We start from the raw sequence: 21520 nt of genomic DNA on the forward strand, positions 1-21520 counted from the left end.
TGTGCTAGGTGCTGTACAAACACAGAACAAAAAGCCCCCAAAGTGCTTACAATCTAAGACAAGACACAACTGATGGATACACACAGACAGAGGAGGGAACACAAAGAAGCAATGAGACTATATTAGTCAACATGACAGGTAGTAGTCTCCACACACCAGCTTTGTCAGTGTTAGTGTAAGGATTGGGCACTAGAACCCAAGTCTGCAAAGGCCCTGACCCCATATGGACCATCAGGATGCAACCTTGCCTTGTGCCCATTGCAAACCTCAACCTGCAAGGAGTCAGGGAATGAGTGAGCCCAGGCCATATAAGGGGAGCTGGCCTGGGCACCACACCACCGGGTGTTGTGCTCCAGAACTACTCCCCAGCCCTCGAGAGAAACCCGATTAAGGACACGTGGGTCCTCCCCACACTTCCAAGTATGGATAGAGTTACATACCATGGATGGGGCCAAGATGACTGCCTCCCAGTGGGCCTTGATCAATTCTGGGGCTACTGATAACTTCATAGATGCTAAAGCCGCTCAAGATCTACAAATCCTCTTCTGTTTAAAGTCCACATCAGTTCTTGTAGAAACAATAGACGGGTCCCTCCTGTTCTCGGGGCCAGTGACTCAGGAAACAGTACCCCTAGAGGCCATAATCCATGGCCATTGGGAAGTGCTACAGTTCAATGCGATGCATCCCCCAGATTTCCCCCTAATTATTGGCATCACCTGGCTGGAGCAGCATGACCTTTGCATCTCTTGGGGAGAAAAGAGGATCAGCTTCCCCTCCAAATACTTCTGAAAGGTCTGCCTGTGCGCAGCCAGTCCCATCCTTCTGGTCCCGGCATCCTACAGCCGATCAGAAGTGACAGCAGGGGAACTACAGCTGGCAGTGGCTAACCAGAAGGAATCACTCTCAAGCCTGAGTCCCCATCCCCATAAAAATATTGGGATTACATGGATGTTTTTGAAAAGATGAATGCGGACATGCTACCTCCGCACTGAGACTATGACTGCCCTATAGATCTGCAACCCGGGACAAAGGTCCTTTATGGACAGATCTATGCGATGCCCAAGCTTGAACTGGGAGCCCTTTGTGGATACATCCAGGAAAACCTGGCCAAGGGCTTTATCTGGTGCTTCACTTCTCCATCAGGGGCTCTAGTCCTTTTTGTCAAGTAAAAGGACGGAATGCTTTGCCTTTGCGAGACTATCAGGCCCTAAACCTGGTTACAGTCTCAAACTGGTATCCTCTGCCCTTGATCTCAGAGATACTGTATCATGTGCGGTCTGCCAGACACTTCACCAAACTGGACCTCCGGGATACTTACAAGCTAGTGCGCATCAGGGCATGGGATGAATGCAAGACCATGTTTTGAACCTGCTATGGGCACGTCACATATTTAGTGATGCCATTTGGGCTGCCCCATGCTCCTGCTACTTTTCAACACTTTGTGATAGTCGTATTTAGAGTCATCCTCGTTCAGTATGAAGTCATCTATCTTGATGACATGCTTGTGTTTTCAGACAATCTTGAGCAGCGTTGTTATCATGTTCATTCCATCCCAGAAAGACTACAAAAGCCTGGCCTGTTCACAAAGTTGGAAAAATGTATCTTTGACTAGTCCTCTGCAGAATTCTTGGGTTACATCCTCTCTCCAGAGGGTGTTAAGATGTACCTCCCCAGAAGGTGGAGGTCATCTGTGGCTGGACTGTACCCAGATCCCACTGGGAGTTACAGCGCTTCCTGGGCTTTGCAAACTTTTATTGACCATTCATTCCAGGCTTTTTAGGGCAAATAGCCTCCATGACCAACCTCCTCTGCAAGGACGCCAAGTTTGTTTGGACTCCCAAAGCTCACCATGCTTTCAAACAACTCAAGATTGCTTTCACCACTGTCCCCATTCTAACAGACCTGGACCTGGCACAGGCATTCATAGTGGAAGCTGATACCTCCAACGTAGCCATAAGGACAATACTCTCCTACAGCCATGGCCCATAGCAAGTCTTGCACTCCTATGCCCACTATTCCAAAAAACTTACTCCTGCTGAAGAGAATTATGAAATACTGGATAAGGAACTACTCAAAATTAAATTGGCCTTTGAAGAGTGGTGCCATTATCTTGAGGGAGCCTGACAGCCTGTGCAAGTCTTTCTGGACCACAAGAACCTTGAATATCTGCAGAGGGTTTGAGCCTTGAACCAAAGACAGCTCAGGTGGGAGTTATTCTTCTCTCGGTTTGATGATATCATCATCACCTATCACCCAGGAACCAGGAGTGGGAAAGCCGATGCCTTATCCTGAAAGGAGGAATACTACCAAGAGGGCGAGAAGCCTAGCCAAGAACCACCCTGTCTCTTAAAACCTCACAAGTTCCTCAGTGCCACAATACATCAAGACCTGCTTGATCTAATCCACTCTGCTTCACGGGGCTATCCATTAGCCCAGGAAGTGATGGAACAGCCTGAGCAAACGAAAGTCAGAACCAAGATGCAATGCTCCACACAGGATGGGATCGCCTACCTCGCCAGGCACATATACATTTCACCAGGGAGTCCCTGGCTAGAAGTGCTCCATCTCTGCCATGACACTCCATTGGCAGGCCACTTTGGCTGCCTTAAATTTTCTGAATGGCTTCCCGTTTCTTCTGGTCCCCGTATGTGAGCTGAAGTCTAGGATTATGTTAACTCGTGTGACCTGCGTGCATGCACCAAGATGCCATGTGCTAAGCCCCTCAGCACCCTAGTGCCCCTGAAGACCCTGTTTAGACCCTGGCCTCGATCACCCCAAACTTCATAATGGAATTTCCTGACTGATGGCCACACAGTGGTCTTGACTGTTGTGAACCAAATGACCAAATGGGGTAATACATTCCCTGTAACAGCCTGCCCTCTGCTGAAACAACGACTTGACTCCTGGTGATTCATGTGGTCCGCCTTCATGGACTTTTGGACTGTATCATCTCAGACCAAGTCCCAACATTTGTCTCATGCTTTTGGCTTGAAATGCTCCAGCTAATGGACGTTTGTGCTTTTACCCCATTTGCGTACCATCCCCAGACAGATGGGCAGACAGAGAGGGTGAACCAAGTACTACAGCTGAGGTGCTTTGTCAGCTATCTTCAAGACAACTGGTTCTCCCTCCTTCTGTATGCTGAGTTTGCACACAACAATTCTGACCATGCTTCCATGGGGCAGAGTCCCTTCTTTGCCAATTATGGTTTCCATCCTCGTTTCCAGCACCCCCAGCCTAGTCAGCAGTCTGGGAATTCACCATATCCAGCAAGAGCTTAAGAACCACCTCAAAGATGTGAAAAGGGACTATAAGCAGTACACAGACCACTGATACAGGAAGGCCCAGCTCTCATGGTAGGTCAAAAGGTCTGGCTTACCCCAAAGCACCTCTGTATGAACAGACCATTCCACATGCTAAACGACCAGTTCCTTGGACCCTTTTGCATCTGTCAGCAAATCAACTCCGTCACCTTCAAATTACAGTTCCCTCAATCTCTTAAGGTACATCCTGTTTTCCATGTATCCCTCCTGAAGCCTTACATATAAGACCCCTTTCCCGATTGGTCCCAACCACTGCCCCCACCAATCCAGGTCCCAGGAATATATAGTTCATACCATCCTCGACTCTAAACAGCAAAGGGGGAGACTACTAAATAATCAACTGGAAGGGCTATGATCCTGAAGAATGCTCCTGGGAACCTGCTGCCCATGTCCATGTCCCTGATCTGGTAGAAAGTTTTCATCAAGACCACCCAGATAAACCTGGCCTGGCCACTGTGGTGTCCCTGAAGAAGGGAGTGATGTAAGGATCTGGGGACTGAAACCAGGGTTTGCAGAGCCTGGGACAGCTGATATTCCCACAGTACCACCAGGAGGCCATGCAGAGTCCAGCCAGGGAACACTGTGGAGAGTAGGCACCACAGGAAGTACTGCCCAAGAGAGCCAAAGTGACAGTACCCTGCAGCCCTCTGATTGGCCAATGTCCTGTTTAACCTCAGGGGTTGCCCCAGGAAGTTATCTGGGTAACCACACAAATGTTGGCATTTTGCAACACCAAACTTTTTATGATCTCCTGGTGTCAGCTGTTCGCAGCGGGCAGGAGGCGCTGGGGGGAGGGGAGGTGCTGATCAGCAGGGCCCACCGGTGGACAGGAGGCGCTGGGGGGTGGGGGAGGTGCTGATGTGGGGGCTGCTGGTGGGTGGTCAGCACAAACTATTTTTTCCCCGTGGGTGCTCCAGCCCTGGAGCACCCACAGAGTTGGCACCTATGCCTGATACTGCCTCTGATCTCTGGTCTCTGATTCCAACCTTATTCTGACCCTGACTCTTGCTTATGGGGCCTGGCTCTTGTTATTCCTTCAAATCCTGGTTGGTGACTACTGTTCCTGGTGGGCAGATATCAGCCCAACTGTCACTGCTAAGCCAGACCACCTATGCTCTTGTCCCTTGCAGCAAGGGAGCTCACTTTTGGGGCAGAGAAACAACATTCTTGGATAATCTCAGTGGATCAGGGTTTGGGACTGTGCCAGAGTCCTCCCAAAATTCCAGGTTTCTTAGTCAGCTCCATCTCTCAGGAATTTACAGCTGTCTCAGGCAGGGTTGGAAGTCCCCATAACCGGAAGGATTTTGTTGATATTCAGATTTCTGAACTGTATGAATTCCTCTGTGAAGGGTCACATATGTATCCAACCAACCAAGTCCACTGTACCAAGCCCTTTGCTCTATGGAGGATAGAATTCTAAGGATTCACATGATCACATCCATGTGTGGGTGTCATTGTGAAAGCACATGGAGCAGGGATCAATCATTCATTGGGTGGGACAGGATTTAACACCCCAACCCCTGCCCAGCCTGCCCCCAAACCAGGAAGATCCTCAGGGATCCATGCAGATCTTAAGAGAGCTGTGGGAGGCCAGAGCCATCCACACAGAGGCCCTGTATTTCTTCACTTGCTTTTATGTCCAATGGACCCCAACATCAGTCCATGGCCACACTGGTAGCACATCAGTGCATGAATACAAGGTAGGTGGCATTCAGATGCCAATGAACTTTGTGCTAGAACCTGAACCCAATCTGCTGTGAAGAGATCCACTCAAGGCATCAGAGCTTTATTTTCAACTATGCTCATTTTGAGCTCTTCCCAACTTGTACTGGAAGTTCTTTGGATCAGGGACCATAGACTCATAGAATATTAGGGTTGGAAGGGACCTCAGGAGGTCATCTAGTCCAACCCCCTGCTAAAGCAGGACCAATCCTCAATTTTTGCCCCAGATCCCTAAATGGCCCCCTCAAGGATTGAACTCACAACCTTGGGTTTAGCAGGCCAAAGCTCAAACCACTGAACTATCCCTCCCACCATGTCTCTGTTATGTGCTGTACAGTGCCCAGGACAATGCAGTGCAAATAAATAACAACAGTATCTCTTTTGCCTCCAGCTTCCTGATCCCACTTCATTTCTGATGTCTGGTCTCATGATTATGAAAGTACAGAGAAGGGTTATCGCATCACCTACCAATCCCCAGAGAGTATATCCCCAAGCTTATTTGGTTCAGCATGCATGAGAGGTAAGGGGGAAAGAGAGGGACACTAAGAACAGGCCAGTCACAAACAACTAAAATTAGCCCTGAGAATAGGAATGCTGAAGTCTCTGAGGAACACCATCTAAAGAAAGAGAAACAAAAGATTTTTTGGTAAACTCCTACTTGTTCTGCTCCCACTGAGGTCTCTGCGGACCTCGCCCCCACCTAGTATATCTTAAGATACACATGGCTAGTCAAAAGGAATTTCCCCTTACGTGTCATTTTCCTCTTTTGGAACTGCAGAACAATGTGGCCTGGAATTCCTGATACTGTGGCAGATTTCTAATTGGAAACAGGAAAGACAGGACATAATTCAGAGCTCAGCGTCTATGATAACCTGCACATTACATCCAAGCATGGCTAGGATGCATCTGACATATGGTAACAATCTGCAGCCCCCCTAAAAACGATTTACGAGGCCTTAAAGGGTTCCTATATCATATCAGAGGCAATCTTTTGAAAGCAGATCTGGGTGCAGCCTCAGTTATCACAGATCAAATTTTCTTGAATAATTCTTATAGATTCTCAGAGACCAGTAAATTTGGGATTGTAAACCTCTGTGTGGCCAGAGTACATGGCCTTAGAATCAAAAGACGTGGAGTGAAGGCAAATAGCCAATCTCCTATAAAATCTAATTAAGGGAATCTGCTGAGAACTATTCCTAACGTACAGCTATTGGCAAGGTTTTAAAGGCTGACCTGTTGTTTCCTGGAAGCATCTGATGGAATAAATACTTTTATAGCACCTGCCCTCCGACCACCGCCTCTTTCCAGGCTAAGACTGAATGCAGGGGGTCCCTGTTGGAGACATTAGTTTCAGAGCCAAATCCTGTTTGCCTAGAGTAGTCCCATTGATTTATGTGGCAACAACTCATGTGAGTAAGGCAAATAATTTTAGTTGAGAAGCTGCTTTGGTTCTACAGTGGTCTGTAGATGGAAGGGATGGCATTCATGTGGCAATAAGGTCTTCCTTGCATGGCTCCACAAGCCAACCATTTGTCTTTACAACACTATATAACTAAGGTTACATTAGCCCCCATTGGGCAAAGCTGTCATGGTACATGAAATATTATGATGATTGTTTATGCTGAATTTGATCATGAGTTGGAGACCGAGGTCAAGTGAAACAACCTCCCTTCCTACCCCACCCTTCCTTACATCAAGTGGAGCAGTGGTGTGTGTGCATTAATTGTGTGAGCCTGCCACCTGCAGCAGAGTGAATTCCTGAAACACAGGATGATTCTGCATTGAAACTACAGGAGGAAGAAGAACTTCCCTAGCAATGGACTGTTCCACTTGAACTAGTCAGGGAGGGGAAATAGTGTGTAGCTATGCACTGTTCAATTGTAACTACACTGTAGGGTGGGGGGCAAAACAGGGCCATTTCATTCCAGCAGTGCTTGGGGTGGGCCTGCAGTAGGTGCATTCTGTAGGGTGTTCCATTGCACTTGACAGAGAGGAGAAGGAGCAGGATTTGGATGTTTTTAAAAACAAATTTTCAGTTGAAATTAAGAAAAACAAAGGATGATTTTTATAAGGGTTTATATGCTTCCCTTGAGGGGCTTCTAGTTGCATTAGAAGGCTCCTTATTTGCAGCGTTGTCCTAGAACCACTTGGCTTTGTTTTGTACAGATGATTTTTGTACTGTCAGAAGATGGGGAAAGGCTGCTGGATAGCCAGTTCTCTACTGGAAGTTACAGATGTTGCTTGGACCCTTCTTTTTTGGTAACTTGGAGTTGTATAAAGTCTCCCCACCTTTCTCTGAGTCAGCATATGGGTAAAGCTATTGATTCCTCCCCAACATGACAGAAGCTTTCAGAGCCTTGCTTCTAATTTTTGCCATAAAATCACAGATTAAAGCAAGGTGGATCAGAGCTCTCTCTCTCCACCCATCCATTAAAAGTCTAGGGAGAACCACCCCTTTTCCCAGGATGGTGCAGCGAGAGTTCCCCCTCCTGTTTCAATCTGTGTTAACCACTACACAAAATCACAGCCAGGAAGATGGGAAGAGTGGAATGTGGATGTTATCCCATATAACAGCTACAAGTCAGTGACAAAAATTACCCCGGTTTGGGAAGGGGTGGGCCTGAGAGTCAGATTTGTGTTTTCAGTACTGTGCCGGAGTTCTGAGGCTGGGGCTGCAATCATTCAACAAGAATTGTTAGAACCTAAAATGTTCTACACCTTTCTGTCTTCAGAACTCTTTGTCGTTCTGACGTGCTGCTCAAACGGACCAGCTCCAAGACTCCCGCTGCAGAACAACTCTTTCTTTTCACAGAGTTGGCTCTTTTTGACCAGATCTGTAGCTCTTCCTCCTCAGCTCACCTCTCCTCTTTCCTGCGTCCTCACCCTATGCTAATGTCTTCATCTTCCCCTCTCTCCCTCCTGGCCAGCAAACTGTTTCTCCTCTGTGCATGGCCAACATGCAGCTGCAGGTCTTCCCATAGCCTGGCTGGAACAGCTGCAGCTGCTAAATATGTGCTTGCTGGTCATCTGTGCCTTAGGCTCTCTCCTCGTAACTGGCTTCCTTCACTGCTTCGGCTCTGTCGCTGCCCTCTTGCATGTCTCTCCAAAATGCATGCATCCGATGAAGTGAGCTGTAGTTCACGAAAGCTTATGCTCAAATAAATTTCTAAGTGTCTAAGGTGCCAAAAGTACTCCTTTTCTTTTTGTGAATACAGACTAACATGGCTGCTACTCTGAAACCTCTCCAAAACAGTGCTCCACAAACTGCTGTGCCCTGAGCTTGAGCTCTTAGAACTGTTGGCTGCTGTGACCCTGGGGATCAAGGGACATGCCAATAACTACTATTAATAATAATTATAATGATTATTTATATTGGGGTAGCACCTAAAGACTAGTCAGGATGTGGGCCCTACTGTGCTCAGTGTTGTGCAATCACACAGAAAGACACTATCCTGGCTCGGAAGAATTTATCCTTAAATTAAAATCAAAATCTAATTTCAAGGAACCGCTTTGGAAGAGGTTTGGTAGCAGAGAAATTAAGAGTAAAACAAGGGAGTTGAACTCTGTTAATAGAGGAGGCTGTGTTTTTAGAGTCCTGATTGTAACATATTGACTCACAGGCCTATTCCTGGAGCATCTGTTAAGCATCTGAAAGATACTTTCATTCAATGCAAAGGTAAACAGCTTTGCCACATTTCTTTTCCATGGTTCCACCTGGAGAAACCTTGTATTTATTACAATACTCTAGTTACAGATTAACTCCCTTGGCATAGTATTTATTATCACCTGCCATGAAATGGAAACCACAAACATTTTGATAAATTAACTGTAATTTCACTGTGACTTCTTTCAATGCCTTTGCATCCTCTGCTGAAACTTCCTTCAACAACACATAAGGGAATCACAACTAATAGATATCTCTGTACCTCTGATTAAAGTAAATGGGGTGTGAGACTATTTTTTGCTCTTTCTTCGGCTGTAAAAGAACACCATTTTCACACATCTGTGATAAATCTAGCACCAACCTTTTCACTTCTGACATTAAGACAGTAGGTATGGAACTTAACATGCAAACCTGGGAAAGGTTTTCAGTTTTCTTTTGATGAATTTATTATTCTTAATACATGAAGAGCAAGGAAGTAAATGAGTGACACAACCCTTATTCTAGGCTGTATATCTACCATTCCCTCATCTTTTGTCTCATACAGCATTCAAAGATTTATGGAGCAAAATTCCAAAACAGTGAGGAAATGTAAGTTCTGTCTTTTGCTCCAGATAAGGCTTTTTGTCTTGAAATCTTCAAATGAGCAATACTGAAAATCCCCCAAACTCTGCTGGGCAGCATAGGCCTGGCTTGACAAAAGAAACTTGCCTTATTTTTTAGTGGATATGATTGGGAAGGTGAGTGGAAGGTTATGTTGTCATAACAAGCAGTATGTTGGAATCAGAATGGCTAGCTAAGATCAGCGGAAACATGCTGGTAATAGTAAACAAGCCTAAATGTAAGATTAGGCAGAGGTCAGATTATGCACAAACAGTGCATAGACAGAGCATTCTACAAAGCACACTACAAAGTAACCAAGCCAGTTCCAAAATGTATGATACAACGTATAGTAAATGCAATGTAATATGTAAATGTATATAAAGGAAGAGGTTTTCTATGTAACTTTGGATGTGTAATACGCCCTATGTACACTCCCTACGCTTGAATCTGATCAACTCAACGGGACATTAGAGGGATAAGACTCTGAGTTACTACAGAGAATTCTTTCCCAGGTGTCTGTCTGGTGGGTCTTGCCCAAATGCTCAGGGTCTAACTGATCACCATATATGGGGTCGGGAAGGAATTTTCCCCGGGGTCAGATTGGCAGAGACCTTGGAGTTTTTTCACCTTCCTCTGCAGCATGGAGCACAGGTCACTTGCAGGTTTAAACTAGTGCAAATGTTGCATTTGATTACTTAGTAACTCAGCCAGAGGTTAGGGGTTTATTTCAGTCGTGGGTGAGGTTCTGTAGCCTGCAAGGTGCAGGAAGTCAGACTAGATGATCACTATGATCCCTTCTGATCTTAAAGTCTACTATGAGTCTATGAATTCAATGTTCCTTTGCTATATGTAATATAAAGATACCAAAGTGATGACACCTGGAGTCAAAGTGAGTTCTTGGGAAGCTGAGTGGAAAGAAGTCTCAGAGGGAATCCCAACAGGTGGGACTCTGGATCTTTGCAGGGGGAGAGTGCTCTTCCGTTGTTGAGGCTTATGGCTGGCTTTTGAATGAAAACCCAGTTTGGATTTTAAAAACAACATCAACAACCACAACTGCGGTTTGCACACACCAGAACTGTCTTTAGATTTTTAAACCCCATGTTTCTTTGACATCTGTTTGGCGGCCTGTGCAAAGTCAGTCAGTCAGGTCATTAGTGGACAAGTGGCCACATCATAAAGTAACACGATCACAACCGTACCCTTGTTAGCAGTTTCCACAAACCAGGTGGGCCACACAGGCTGAGACACTTTCTCACTCCTACAGGAGGTTTCTGCAGGGCACGGAAGAGGTTCATTGGGGAGACAGTGTGGGGAAGCTCATTCTGCTGGTGCCCATACTGTACCTGTTCAATGGCTAAAGAGAGGATGTTTGTCTCTAGTGTCTTCAGTCTGACAGCTTTCACCAGCTCCCATGTCACTTAAAATGAAACAAGTAGCACCTTCAGCTGTCTACATCTCTTGATGTTCCTTCATTTTCTGCCTTTGATAATTGTAATAATTTGAACAGTTAGAAATTGCTTTTCATCCCCAAGGATCCCAAAGGTCTTTACAGTGGGCCAACTCCCAGGGGCTGACAGGCCCATTACTCTAGCAGAGGTGTGTGCTGGCCTACCTGAACTTCAGGATGGTCAGACCAGTGCAGGAGGGGAAACAAAGTGACTGTCCCTGCACTGGTTCTTCTTCCTGACCCTCTCTCCCCGCCAACCCTCATACAAGGATTGTGGAGGCCACAGGGCCCTGCAGAGTGACCTATGGGGAAGGGAGTGAGGGGACTGGTGATGGTGGGCCAAGCTCAGTCAGAGCCCTAAAAATACTGAGCCCCCCCCAGAGTGTGACTAGCATGTGGTGAGCCAGACGCCTGGCCAGGCTACAGAACTGTGGCCAGGCTCTCTGCTCGCTGAACTCCAAATGCTGTATTGGGACCTAAGTAAATATATCCAGCTACCAGTGCAGACACCACTGAAGTGCAGCACCTCTGGGATGGGAAGGTGCAATGGCTGAACAGGGCAAAAGTAAAGGAGGGTAATGTATGTCAGCAGGGAGCCAGGGAGTGTGACTGTAATTACCCAAACTTGAATTTGGGCAGGACACCCAGGCTAATACTCCTGCTTTTGTGAAAGCAAGCAATGAGCTCTTTAATGAGCACACCGTATCAGGATCTTCAGTTTACAACTCACCCATAAGATAGCTAGCCACAAAACCTCTCACCTACGAGCTGCCCCATACAGCTGATCCCCAGAGAGCAGCTGCTATTGCTGCTCACCAGATATCAAACACACTCCTTTCTCCCCACCCTCACAGACAGGCAGCATCTCCTTCAGGATATGCTGATAGATACTTCCAGCCTCAATTGCAGTCATGAGCCCAAACTCAACTGGTGTGTGGCCACAATACCACCGAGCTGCCTTAAAGCTCCCTGAAAAATGTGAAGCATTCCAGTCATTTTAATTACTGTGCATTGCATAAGCCCGAAACCAGTTCATACAAAGAAACAACAGAAAAGTGTTTTTCAGTTGCTCTCACTCTCTTCCTTGCTCAGTGCCAGGCTCCAAAGCTCTGGGAACTCCAGCTCTTTTTAGCATTTGAAGCACTTCATCAATTTGAAATCTCTTTGTTCAGTCATTTAAAGCGATTGATGCAGTTTAGAGTTCAGTTTTTGAAATACTTCCATTTGAAAATGGCTCCACTAGCATGAAAGCAAAGCAAAGAGATGTGGAAATCCTTATTTTAAACAAAAATGAAGTAAAATCATTGCTTGCAAAAGTAAGGTTCCAATAATGTTGGCTAGAAACACACACACACACACACACACACAGAGCTTTGTCAGAGCACCTAATCACAACCTCCATCCCCAACTTAGAGGGCTCAACGATCCTTCAAGAGGCTGAGCCCTTTGGCTCTGATCCAGCCATGCACTTGAGCACTTGCTTCACTGTATGCATGTAAGCAGTCCCTTTGTCTTCAATGGGACTTAAGTATGTGCTTAAGTGCTTTGCTGTATCAGGTTCAGAATGATTAGCACCATGCAGGATCTAGACCCCCGTTTCAGCTTTATAAGGCTGGTAATAAAACATTTTATTCTTTAATGTCCACCTGTGACTGAGGAAAATAACAGTCAGTCTGATTTGAGGATACCCTAACTATTGAGAGGTTGATTTCTTATCCTAAAATCCCTTTTGTGTAATGTTGCTGGTGCCACATGGCAGCTGTGTTCCACACCAGAATGGGGGCTCTCCACACACACATCCCGTTAAGCACATCAGGATCCCTTGGAATTAAATGTGCTATAGAAATGCTTGTGGTGATTATTATGATCTAGTTTATCGGTAATCGGAAGCTCGGGAATGGGGTGTAGTCTCACCGGCATCTGACTTGCAGCCAGGAAGGTGGCATGATTCCTTTATAACCTCAGAGAATTAGATCAAATAAAATTTGTACAGAGAGAGAGAGAGAGAGAGGGAACCAAAGATGTAGCTTTTAAAGAAACTACAAAGCAACTATTTTGTGATTAAGCGTAACCTATGAAGTTCACTGGCATAAGAAAGCAATTAATAGAGGCACTTTTCTTAACCTTTCTTCATACAAATAAATCATAGCTAACGTGCACAAACAACACTGAAAAACAGTGTCTCCCCAAAGAGCAGCTTATAAAAATACAGTGGACTAGATCCTTGATAAAGAAACATATAATAACAGAATCCCTTTTGTGAAGCCAGGACTGTTCATGTGGGATTTCGTATTTCATTGCACAGTGTGAGACAGCAGGTCAAGAGACACGCTGCAATCTAACAGACTCAAAAGTGGCACCAGCCAGGACAGAAAGGTATTTATTCTCTGCCCTTGTCTGTATGAAGGCAGCCTGGTGTAAAGATGACCGTTTTCAATGACCGAGGGCCAGATGCTAAATTGGTGTAAATCAGCGCAGCTCCATTGACTTCAAGGAGACTTATTAAAGCAAGGGAGGAAAACTTATTTTGCCGCATGACTCCATGTTCATGGACTGAGTCAACTTTCCGTGGAGAAGTTAGAATTTGTAAAAAAGATGTATAGTGCTTTAAGTTTACATATTGTTCATCGAAGTGGCTGGGCTGACTAACTTGCAGACAGGAGTCTATTGACTGCAGTGGGGCTCTGCGCCTTTATGCCAGTTGTGGGTCTGACCCTGGGTGCTCCTTGGTGAGCTGGAGCAGTTCTGGCACTGCTTTGCACTTAATTTTGGTACTTTTAACCAGCAGTTCCCCTAGTTTCATGAAACATCTTTTTGTACTAATTACATTCAGAAGTTTTTGTCAGTTCAGAAGCAGTTGTCTTGCAGTACCTAGGCCCCATAAAATTTCACTTTCATAGGTAACCAGAAAGGAGGAGAATACCCTTTCCATTACTTTACAGTAGTAGCTTACATTTACATAACACCCTCTGTCCTGAAGGAGAATCCCAGAGTGATTTACACCCTGTGTACCGGGGCTACTTCAACCATGGCAGCCACCTCTGGGATGGAACACTTCAGACATTCCCTGCCAGCATCAGTATGCAACAGGATTTGAAGAGGGGAACGAGAAGAATAAGATATCCCATTTAAATTGTAGTGGGAACTCGTGGAAGCAGAAAGTAGTTATTGTTGCTGGAATTTAACCAGGACATAAAGGTTAAGCATCCTACTCTTGCAAAAAGCACCATGGATTACCACTTTGGTTATCACGAGTGGTCAGAACCCAGGCTTCACTCCACGTTGAAACAAAACCCAACCTATATCTTGCAGCGCAGTGCCCCCTAGCACTATGTTGAGACATTAACTCAGGACTGACTCAGAGGAAAGGACACCACGTACTGAGTCACCAACACCTACAGATGTTACATGGGTTATCCTTGGAATTTTCACACCCAGTATTGACATAGCCCAGTCATGCTTAACTTGTGGGATCCTAGCACAAAGTGAATCAAGGTACTTTTGAAAATGGCCACAAAAGGCTTAATGTTTTCTTCAAGAAGAAGAGCTGAATACTGGTTTTTCCTTCTTTAGTTTTCCCTCCAAAAGACATTGTGGCCCAGAGGCAAGGGCATTAGATGGGGAACCAGATCTAAGTTCTAATCCCAGCTCTGCACTGACCTGCTGCATAACCTTCAGCAAATCACTTCCCCTCTCTGTGCCACAGTTTCCCCATAACAATAGCGAGCTCTTATACAGCTCTTCTCAGCATTCAGTACAGGGAGAAATATAGAAAAACCAATATAGCACAATAGAAAAGCCACCTCTTTGACAAAGAATGCACTGGTGGCAAACGGCCTCCAAATATCATTAGTCCAACAACTGCTTATACATGAGTCCAGGAGGTTCAGATTGAAGGAGGGTAGCACAGTGAGGCAGTGGCCTTATTTTGTACATGACTACCAGAACACTTACTCATAGTCAGGAGAGGATGACCAGCCAGGGCAACTGAAAGCAATCTGTGTCCCTTTCATCTTGAAACGGAATTGCAGGTTACTTCTCCAGGTTACATCGGAAAAAATGAACTAGCAGCTGTATTGGTAACTTTAACAATCCTGGTCAGGACCCACCTAAAACATAAGCAACTTCTTGGAGCCCCAAGCATTTAGGAGCCTCTTGTAACTTCAGGAACTCATGGCCTGATCCCCATTTCAGAACCAGAGGGGGAAGGAACTCAAAGGTTTGTTCCTCTGCCCCTTTCAGTTTCTTCCAAGTATGTCTTTTGTCTAAGTATAATACCAACTCTTAGCATGTAACATCTTCACAGCATTTTACAAACTTCAACTCATTAACTCTCATAACACCTTTGTGAGGTAGGTTTCCATTACTATTTCCATTTTAGAGATGAGAAAACTGACTCAGAGAGTGACCTGGTCAAAGCAACAGAGGGAGTCAGTGGGATAAAAATTTGGGTGTTTGTGGGCCAAACTCTCTCATTTTCAGAATATCCTTCCTCTCTCAAATATTGTGTTGTGGTGCTGTTTGCTGATTGGTCAGTTGTATCATGATGCTGGTGATGTCAATTTCAGACCCATACTTTTAAATAATGAAAAAAGTGCAGGGCAAGATTCTGATCTTATTAATATGGGTTTACACCAGTGTATCTCTGCTGATTTCAATGGAGCTACTCCTGATTTACACCAGTAAAACTGAGATCAGTCTAGTCCCAGGGATTTAGCTTTTGTCATATGCACTCAACTACAGATTCCAAATACCCAACTCATATTTTTGCCTGGGGTTTCTCAAGTTACAAAGATGGGTCACAAAACTATGTACAGTTAGACATGAAAGTGATCTGCTTCAGAGAACTGTCTCTCACTCTCATGTACTTATATTTATATATATACATTGTGTGAGCACCACACAGTTTTTAATATATTTAACCACACAACTCCCCTATGAGGTAGAGAAGTGCTATCATACTCATTTTACAGGTGAGGACCTGAGGCACAGAGAAACAAAGAGTATTGTTTACACTGAAAAATAAAACAACAAAACCCCAAACCTCCAACCCCTCCCCGCAGCTCTGAATCTCATAGCTGGGGTCTACAGAGTCAGGCTTGTGGGGCTCACACTACAGTGCTAAACATAGCCATGTATATGTTCCTGCACAGGCTGGAGCTCAGGCTCTGAAACCCAGAGAAGGGGGTGAGTCTCAGAGTCAGAGTTCCAGCCGGAGTGGGAATGTCTACACAGCTATTTTTAGCACCGTAGCACAAGCCCGAGTTTGTAGACCCAGACTCTGAGACACGCTGCTGTGGCTTTTTTCTTTTTGTAGTGTAAACATACCCTAAGTGGTCACACTGGGTGACACAGCTTGAACCCAGGTCTTCCAAGTCCCAATCTAGCACCACCTTAACCTCTAGACAATCCTTCCTCTCTAACATAATCATCCATACTGTAGTGGTCTAATAGTAATACCCAAAACAAAGTGTATCCTTCCAAGGGACTGGAGTTCTTAATTTGTTTTCTATAGGCTGTACACTTAAAGACAAGATACAGATAGGCAATCTTCCACGCAGATGTAACTGAACTGTAAATTTGAAGATTTAGCCTACTGTTTAGAAACTTAGGACAGCTGGTCTTTGGCCTTTAATACTGGCATAATGTATAACTAGAAATGCTTAAGTCTTATAAACCCCATGGAAAGTACTCTGATATTAAGTCCAGTGGTTTGATACTTTCATTAATCACTCCTCAGCCCCTTTGCAGGATAATAAGGCTGTCTGTACTGTGCATCTGGCACTCTCCCATCCTCAGAGTCCAGCTCTACTGTAACAGTTACATGTCTGCATCTGAGAGAAATGTTCAGTTCCCAACAGGGATAAGGGAAAACAAAGCAAACAGGACTTTGCTACACATTGCACTAAAGCGGCACTGCTAAAATATATAGCAAGATTAAGAGTTGGGAGTGCCTGGGTAGATATGACAGGCTTTTCTTCCAGCTCGGTTTTAACGGTTTGCTTTATCACCCCTTGCTGCTTGTGGGGAAGGGTTTGGATAGGATTAAAAACACAAGCATAAAATCCTGGTTTACAGCCCAAATAGGACTTGCCCTCCTTTTTTCCTTCCAACCCCATTCCATTGCACACTGAGGAAGGAAAAGAAGCACTAGTATGTTCGTTTCATGCTGTGATATATTTTCTTTTAAAAAAAGCATTCATATTCATATTCTAGGACCTCCAGTTTAAAATTAGCTCCCACTCAGATGAGCTATTTTCCAGGAAAGTAATTAAAGGTGAAAAAAAAATCTGTCTGCACTTTGAATTGATCTCCCCATTTTGGATTCTGCCACCGAAATATGTGTTCGAGTGTGAGGCACATTGTCAAAACTTGTGTAAATGATCATAGCTCCATCACTGAAGTAAGGTCGAAGCTATGGCAGTTTGCACCAGCTGGGGATCTGCTCCGCTCTGTGTTCCCACCTGCACCCCCGGTGATCCAAGAATAATGCAACCTGTTTGCAACAGCATCTGCCTCCAGCACCAGGCGGTGGGAAAGGAGAGCGGCTGCCTTGAACAAGGAACTTTTGGTGGGGCTTTGAAACAGGTAGCAACCCTTTCCTCCATCTGTCCCTCTCCCTGCTCCAGAGCTGCACATGCCCCCCACACTCCCACAGCCACATTATTCCCTATAAGGCACTGAATCCCTCGCTCCAACCCCGCCCCCCCGCAGCTTGTCCCTAGCCTCTCCCCTTTTGCCTGGGAGATGAGGTAATGCGGGGCTCCGATTGGTCGGGACGGGGGCGCGCCCCACGAGCCCGAGAGGGCGCTATCCAGGCTATAACTGCAGCCGCCAGCCCAGAGGAGCAGCAAAGGCGCGGAGAGCTTCGAACTTCGCGTGCAGGGCGAGCCCCGGCGAAGCTGCCGCACAACTGCATTTCCCAGCAGCAGCAGCTGTCTGGAGAGGGGGCGGGGGGGCAGCGCAAGGAGGAGAGGTTCAAAGCCCGTTTAAAAAGAAGCCTAAAAAAGAACACCCCCCCCCCCCGCAACAAGCCGGCCGTCCCCTCCTCTCCTCAGCGGAGAGCAACCCTGGGCCAGCAGCCGCGCCAGCATCATGTCTGTGTGGCTCAGCCTCCTCCTCGTGCTCCTCTGCAGCTGGAGCCTGAGCGACTTGGTGGCGGAGGCTTGTACCTGCCTCCCCATCCACCCGCAGGATGCCTTCTGCAACTCTGACATCGGTGAGTGTCCCCATCCTGAGGCCCGCGCCCGCGCCCGGCTCCTCCCGGCGGGCTGGCGCCTCTGCCCCGCTGCCAGCCTTCTCCGCGGTCCCAGCCGCGGGGAGGAATGAGTGCCCCGCTGCAGGGGAGATGCGCCGTGTGGTACCAGGGATGCACCCGTCGCGTTGACGGGGGGAGGTAGCGGTACGGGGTTCGGCGAGCGTGCGGGGTTTGCAAGCAGAGTTTCCCGCGTGCAGCGGCGTGCGGGTGCTTTGCCAGAGAAGAGAGAGAGAGAGAAGTTGAAATGCCCCCCCCCCCCGCCCCGCCTGCAGTGCGCGCAGAGAGAAGGTGGCACTTCTCTTCCACACTGATATGATGTTCCCTGACCTCTAGAAAGTTCTCTGTGTGGGGCTGGGACGGAGGAGGGAACCTTTTTGCTCAAACTTTGACAAGTAACCGGCATATGAAATACTGGATGGAAAACCACCAGTTTAGGCTTAATCAGACCCATTTGTAAGAAGCTGGAGGGCTAGAGAACTACTTCCAAATTACAGCCCCCCCCCCCCAGTCTTTCTCCCCCACTTCCAAAAAACCATTAAGGCTTTATCGTTACAGTTTTAAGCAATCAAGTTAAAATGGGGGCAGGATAAAAATTGTGGAAGATGACCTGACCCTATGTAGCTTTCTGGAGTTGCCTTATGCATCTCTCTCTCTCTCTCCCTTTTTTTTTTAAAGTGGTGATTTTTTTTCCCCTTAAGGAACAATGAAGAATGGGAGTTGTTTTAAAAATTAAACTCTGTACAACAGCTTTTCCAAGACTGCCACCTCTCCAAGAAAAACAAGCCTTGCAGACTTTCTAGAAATCAGTAATTGTAAAAGTGACAGGCTTCCTGCACACAGACACAGACAAAATTGAAGGTGTGGGCAGCCAAAATTTCCATCATGACCTCCTGCCAAGCAAATAATAATACTTAACAACAATAAAAGTCAGGACAATTTCTCCCAAGCTAGGGACCTGCCCTTGGCAACTTGGAATGATGTAATTCACACCAATTAGTGACAACAGAACGCATGGGCTCTGTACAGTCATAACTTCTGTGAAGAGTCAGGGAGGTGTGTAACAAGTTTCCCAAGGATTTTCCACAGTATGCTCTGATCCTTGCAGGGTTTTTGTGTGTGTGTTTTCTGACATAAAATAACAAGTTGAAATAGCGTGACACTAGGGACAGGAAAACTACAATATATAGGATTTTAAAAAAAACTTTGAAAGCAAAACCACATTTTCACTGGGGCCTTCCTAATGTTCTCCTGCTCCAATCTTTGGCATCTGAGTGGTATTCATAAATGAGGGGTGGGGGAGAATAAGTGGGTGGCTCAAGGCAATGGGATAATGGAGACTCACTCTAGTTACCTGGTTTGCATATGGCCCAGGTTGGTATTAAATGACCAAATATGGTTGCTGTTTGATGCTGTTCCATGGCCTACTGTATAATAAATGAGTGAGTGGTCTCTGTCTAGTTCCTAGTATACAGATGTCCGCATAACAATGGGCACAAGCTGTCAGCCTAGGTGTCAATCTTTGCAGAGAGGGGAAGGGTTGAATAGACATGGTGACTGAAGTCCTACCTTTGCCCCTAGAGGTTGTCTCTGTCGCTCAGGGTTGAGAGACACACAAGTGGTTTGGGGAAGCGTGCATTGCTGATATCAGTACTGTGACTCCTCTGTAGACAGACTGAGGAAACAGACTGTGAAGCAGTCAACTTGGCAGCTTCTATGAAAAATAAATTAAATAGGGGCAAAAATATACTAACTTTTCAGTGCAATGTTGACTTGATTCACTAACATGGAATCATATCAGTAGCATTTTAAATTAGTTGAACCTGCTGACAAAAAGTTTCCCTCTCTTGTCTTAACCCTCCTCTATAAAAACTTGCAGAGATGCCTAATTATTTGTGTCTAGTTTCTATAGTGCATTTGCTCCTGAAAGGCAAGAAAAACATTACATACATGTTCAAAGGCCTGGGAAAGGTAAAATTTGCTTTTAGTCCTGATAGCCTGGAAAACATTATGAAGAGTTTTATAGCTGAGGATCCTTCCAGGAAGCCATACTATTGAAAGTTCACTTGAAGGTTTTTATTGCGGACACTTTCTTTACTTTGCACTAGCTGTAAGTGTGTCAGCTGAGAGGCAGCTGCCAAGGAGATTTTTGCCTTTTCTGAAAACAATGGTGTTTGAGAAGCCAATGTGGCAGCATCTGTTGCTGGAGCTTCCACATGTGCCTTTCATGTGCTGAAATCATAGAATATCAGGGTTGGAAGGGCCCTCAGGAGGTCATCTAGTCCACCCCCCCTGCTCAAAGCAGGACCAATCTCCAGTTTTTGCCCCAGATCCCTAAATGGCCCCCTCAAGGATTGAACTTACAACCCTGGGTTTAGCAGGCCAATGCTCAAAGCACTGAGCTATTCCTCCCCCCAAATCTATGAGAATTCAGGTATCTGCTACTCCCTTTTAATGCTTTGACTAAGGAATTAAATGCACCCTGTTAATTACACTTTCTGATAACTTACATCTTCTCTAGAAACACAAGACATTAAAAGTAGGACAAGCAGTGAAGCCCTGTGTAGCATGCCCTCCAGAATAGCCCTGTACAGATCACATTGTTTGCAAGATTTCTCTGATTGGTGGATTTCTGACTGAGTTCAATGTCAAGTTGCTGATTTCATTTTATTCTTGAGTGACATCCTGTTATTCATTATGGCTCATAATTTTTGCCTTGCCTTGGTCTGAGATATGTGGGTATAACAGGGATTGCGCTCTTGGGACTTACAAGGGGGCGCATAATACAAAGGGGGAGGAAGCAAAAGGGAAAGAGAGTTCCCACATATTATGAGGTTACTATGGATTGATCTTAACCAAACTTGTCATTTTTGTGATTGGCCTGAAGAAGTCGAGCTAGGTCTATGAAGCTCCAAAATCTCCCTTAAGCAGTATCCCTGCCTGGCTGTCTTCCGCCAGCATTGCCATTCTTTTCATTAGCCGAAAGGACAAGAGGTATATCCAGATTTCTGGCCACTGAGGAGTTAACTGTCTCCATGGAAACTGATGGCAGTGTACTAGTGCAGTGTTTAGACAGACTAAACTACATGCCAGGTTATAAAACACATTGTGGGGAAGAAAGGGACTTGGCAGCAAGTTTTTATCAGCTCTTGAAACTCCTGACAAAATACCAGCTCCAAAGGGAGGAATCAGTGCAGTAAGGGCTGGGAATCAAGACAGGGCTGGAAGAACAGAGCTGTTAAAACAGCTCCTTCAAGAATGCAAGATATTAATTAGCTAGGTGATAACCTGGCAAGTGTTTGTTACCTTCCAAAAACATGCCAGCATAGTGTGGCTTCTGAAGGGGCAGAAAGCTTCTGCTCTGGAAATGTAATGCAAGTGCTTGTTGTTGGAATTCAGTAGGTAGGGCTTAGGGACCATCTTTCATTTAGTCTGTCCTGCCCTAATGGGGGATATGGTACTAGAATTTCATTTTGAATTACCGTGGGCTCAGCTCTGTGGCAGGGTTC

General features: G+C 45.8%; 2 protein-coding genes across 2 annotated transcripts in view; one reads left to right on the forward strand and one right to left on the reverse strand.

The window, feature by feature from the left end:
* The window catches only part of SYN3 (synapsin III), a 282703-nt gene that overhangs the window by 105683 nt on the left and 155500 nt on the right, over positions 1 to 21520 (reverse strand). The gene's annotated exons all lie outside the window — the stretch shown is intronic.
* TIMP3 (TIMP metallopeptidase inhibitor 3) overlaps positions 17621 to 21520 on the forward strand; it is a 47894-nt gene continuing 43994 nt past the window's right edge. Inside the window, exon 1 of the mRNA XM_037880428.2 lies at positions 17621 to 17975. Within this exon, the coding sequence (XP_037736356.1) occupies positions 17852 to 17975 (124 nt within the window). The 5' untranslated portion in view covers positions 17621 to 17851. The remainder of the gene's footprint in view (positions 17976 to 21520) is intronic.

The sequence above is a fragment of the Chelonia mydas genome, chromosome 1 (assembly GCF_015237465.2).
Source record: "Chelonia mydas isolate rCheMyd1 chromosome 1, rCheMyd1.pri.v2, whole genome shotgun sequence".
NCBI classification, from domain to species: Eukaryota; Metazoa; Chordata; order Testudines; family Cheloniidae; genus Chelonia; species Chelonia mydas.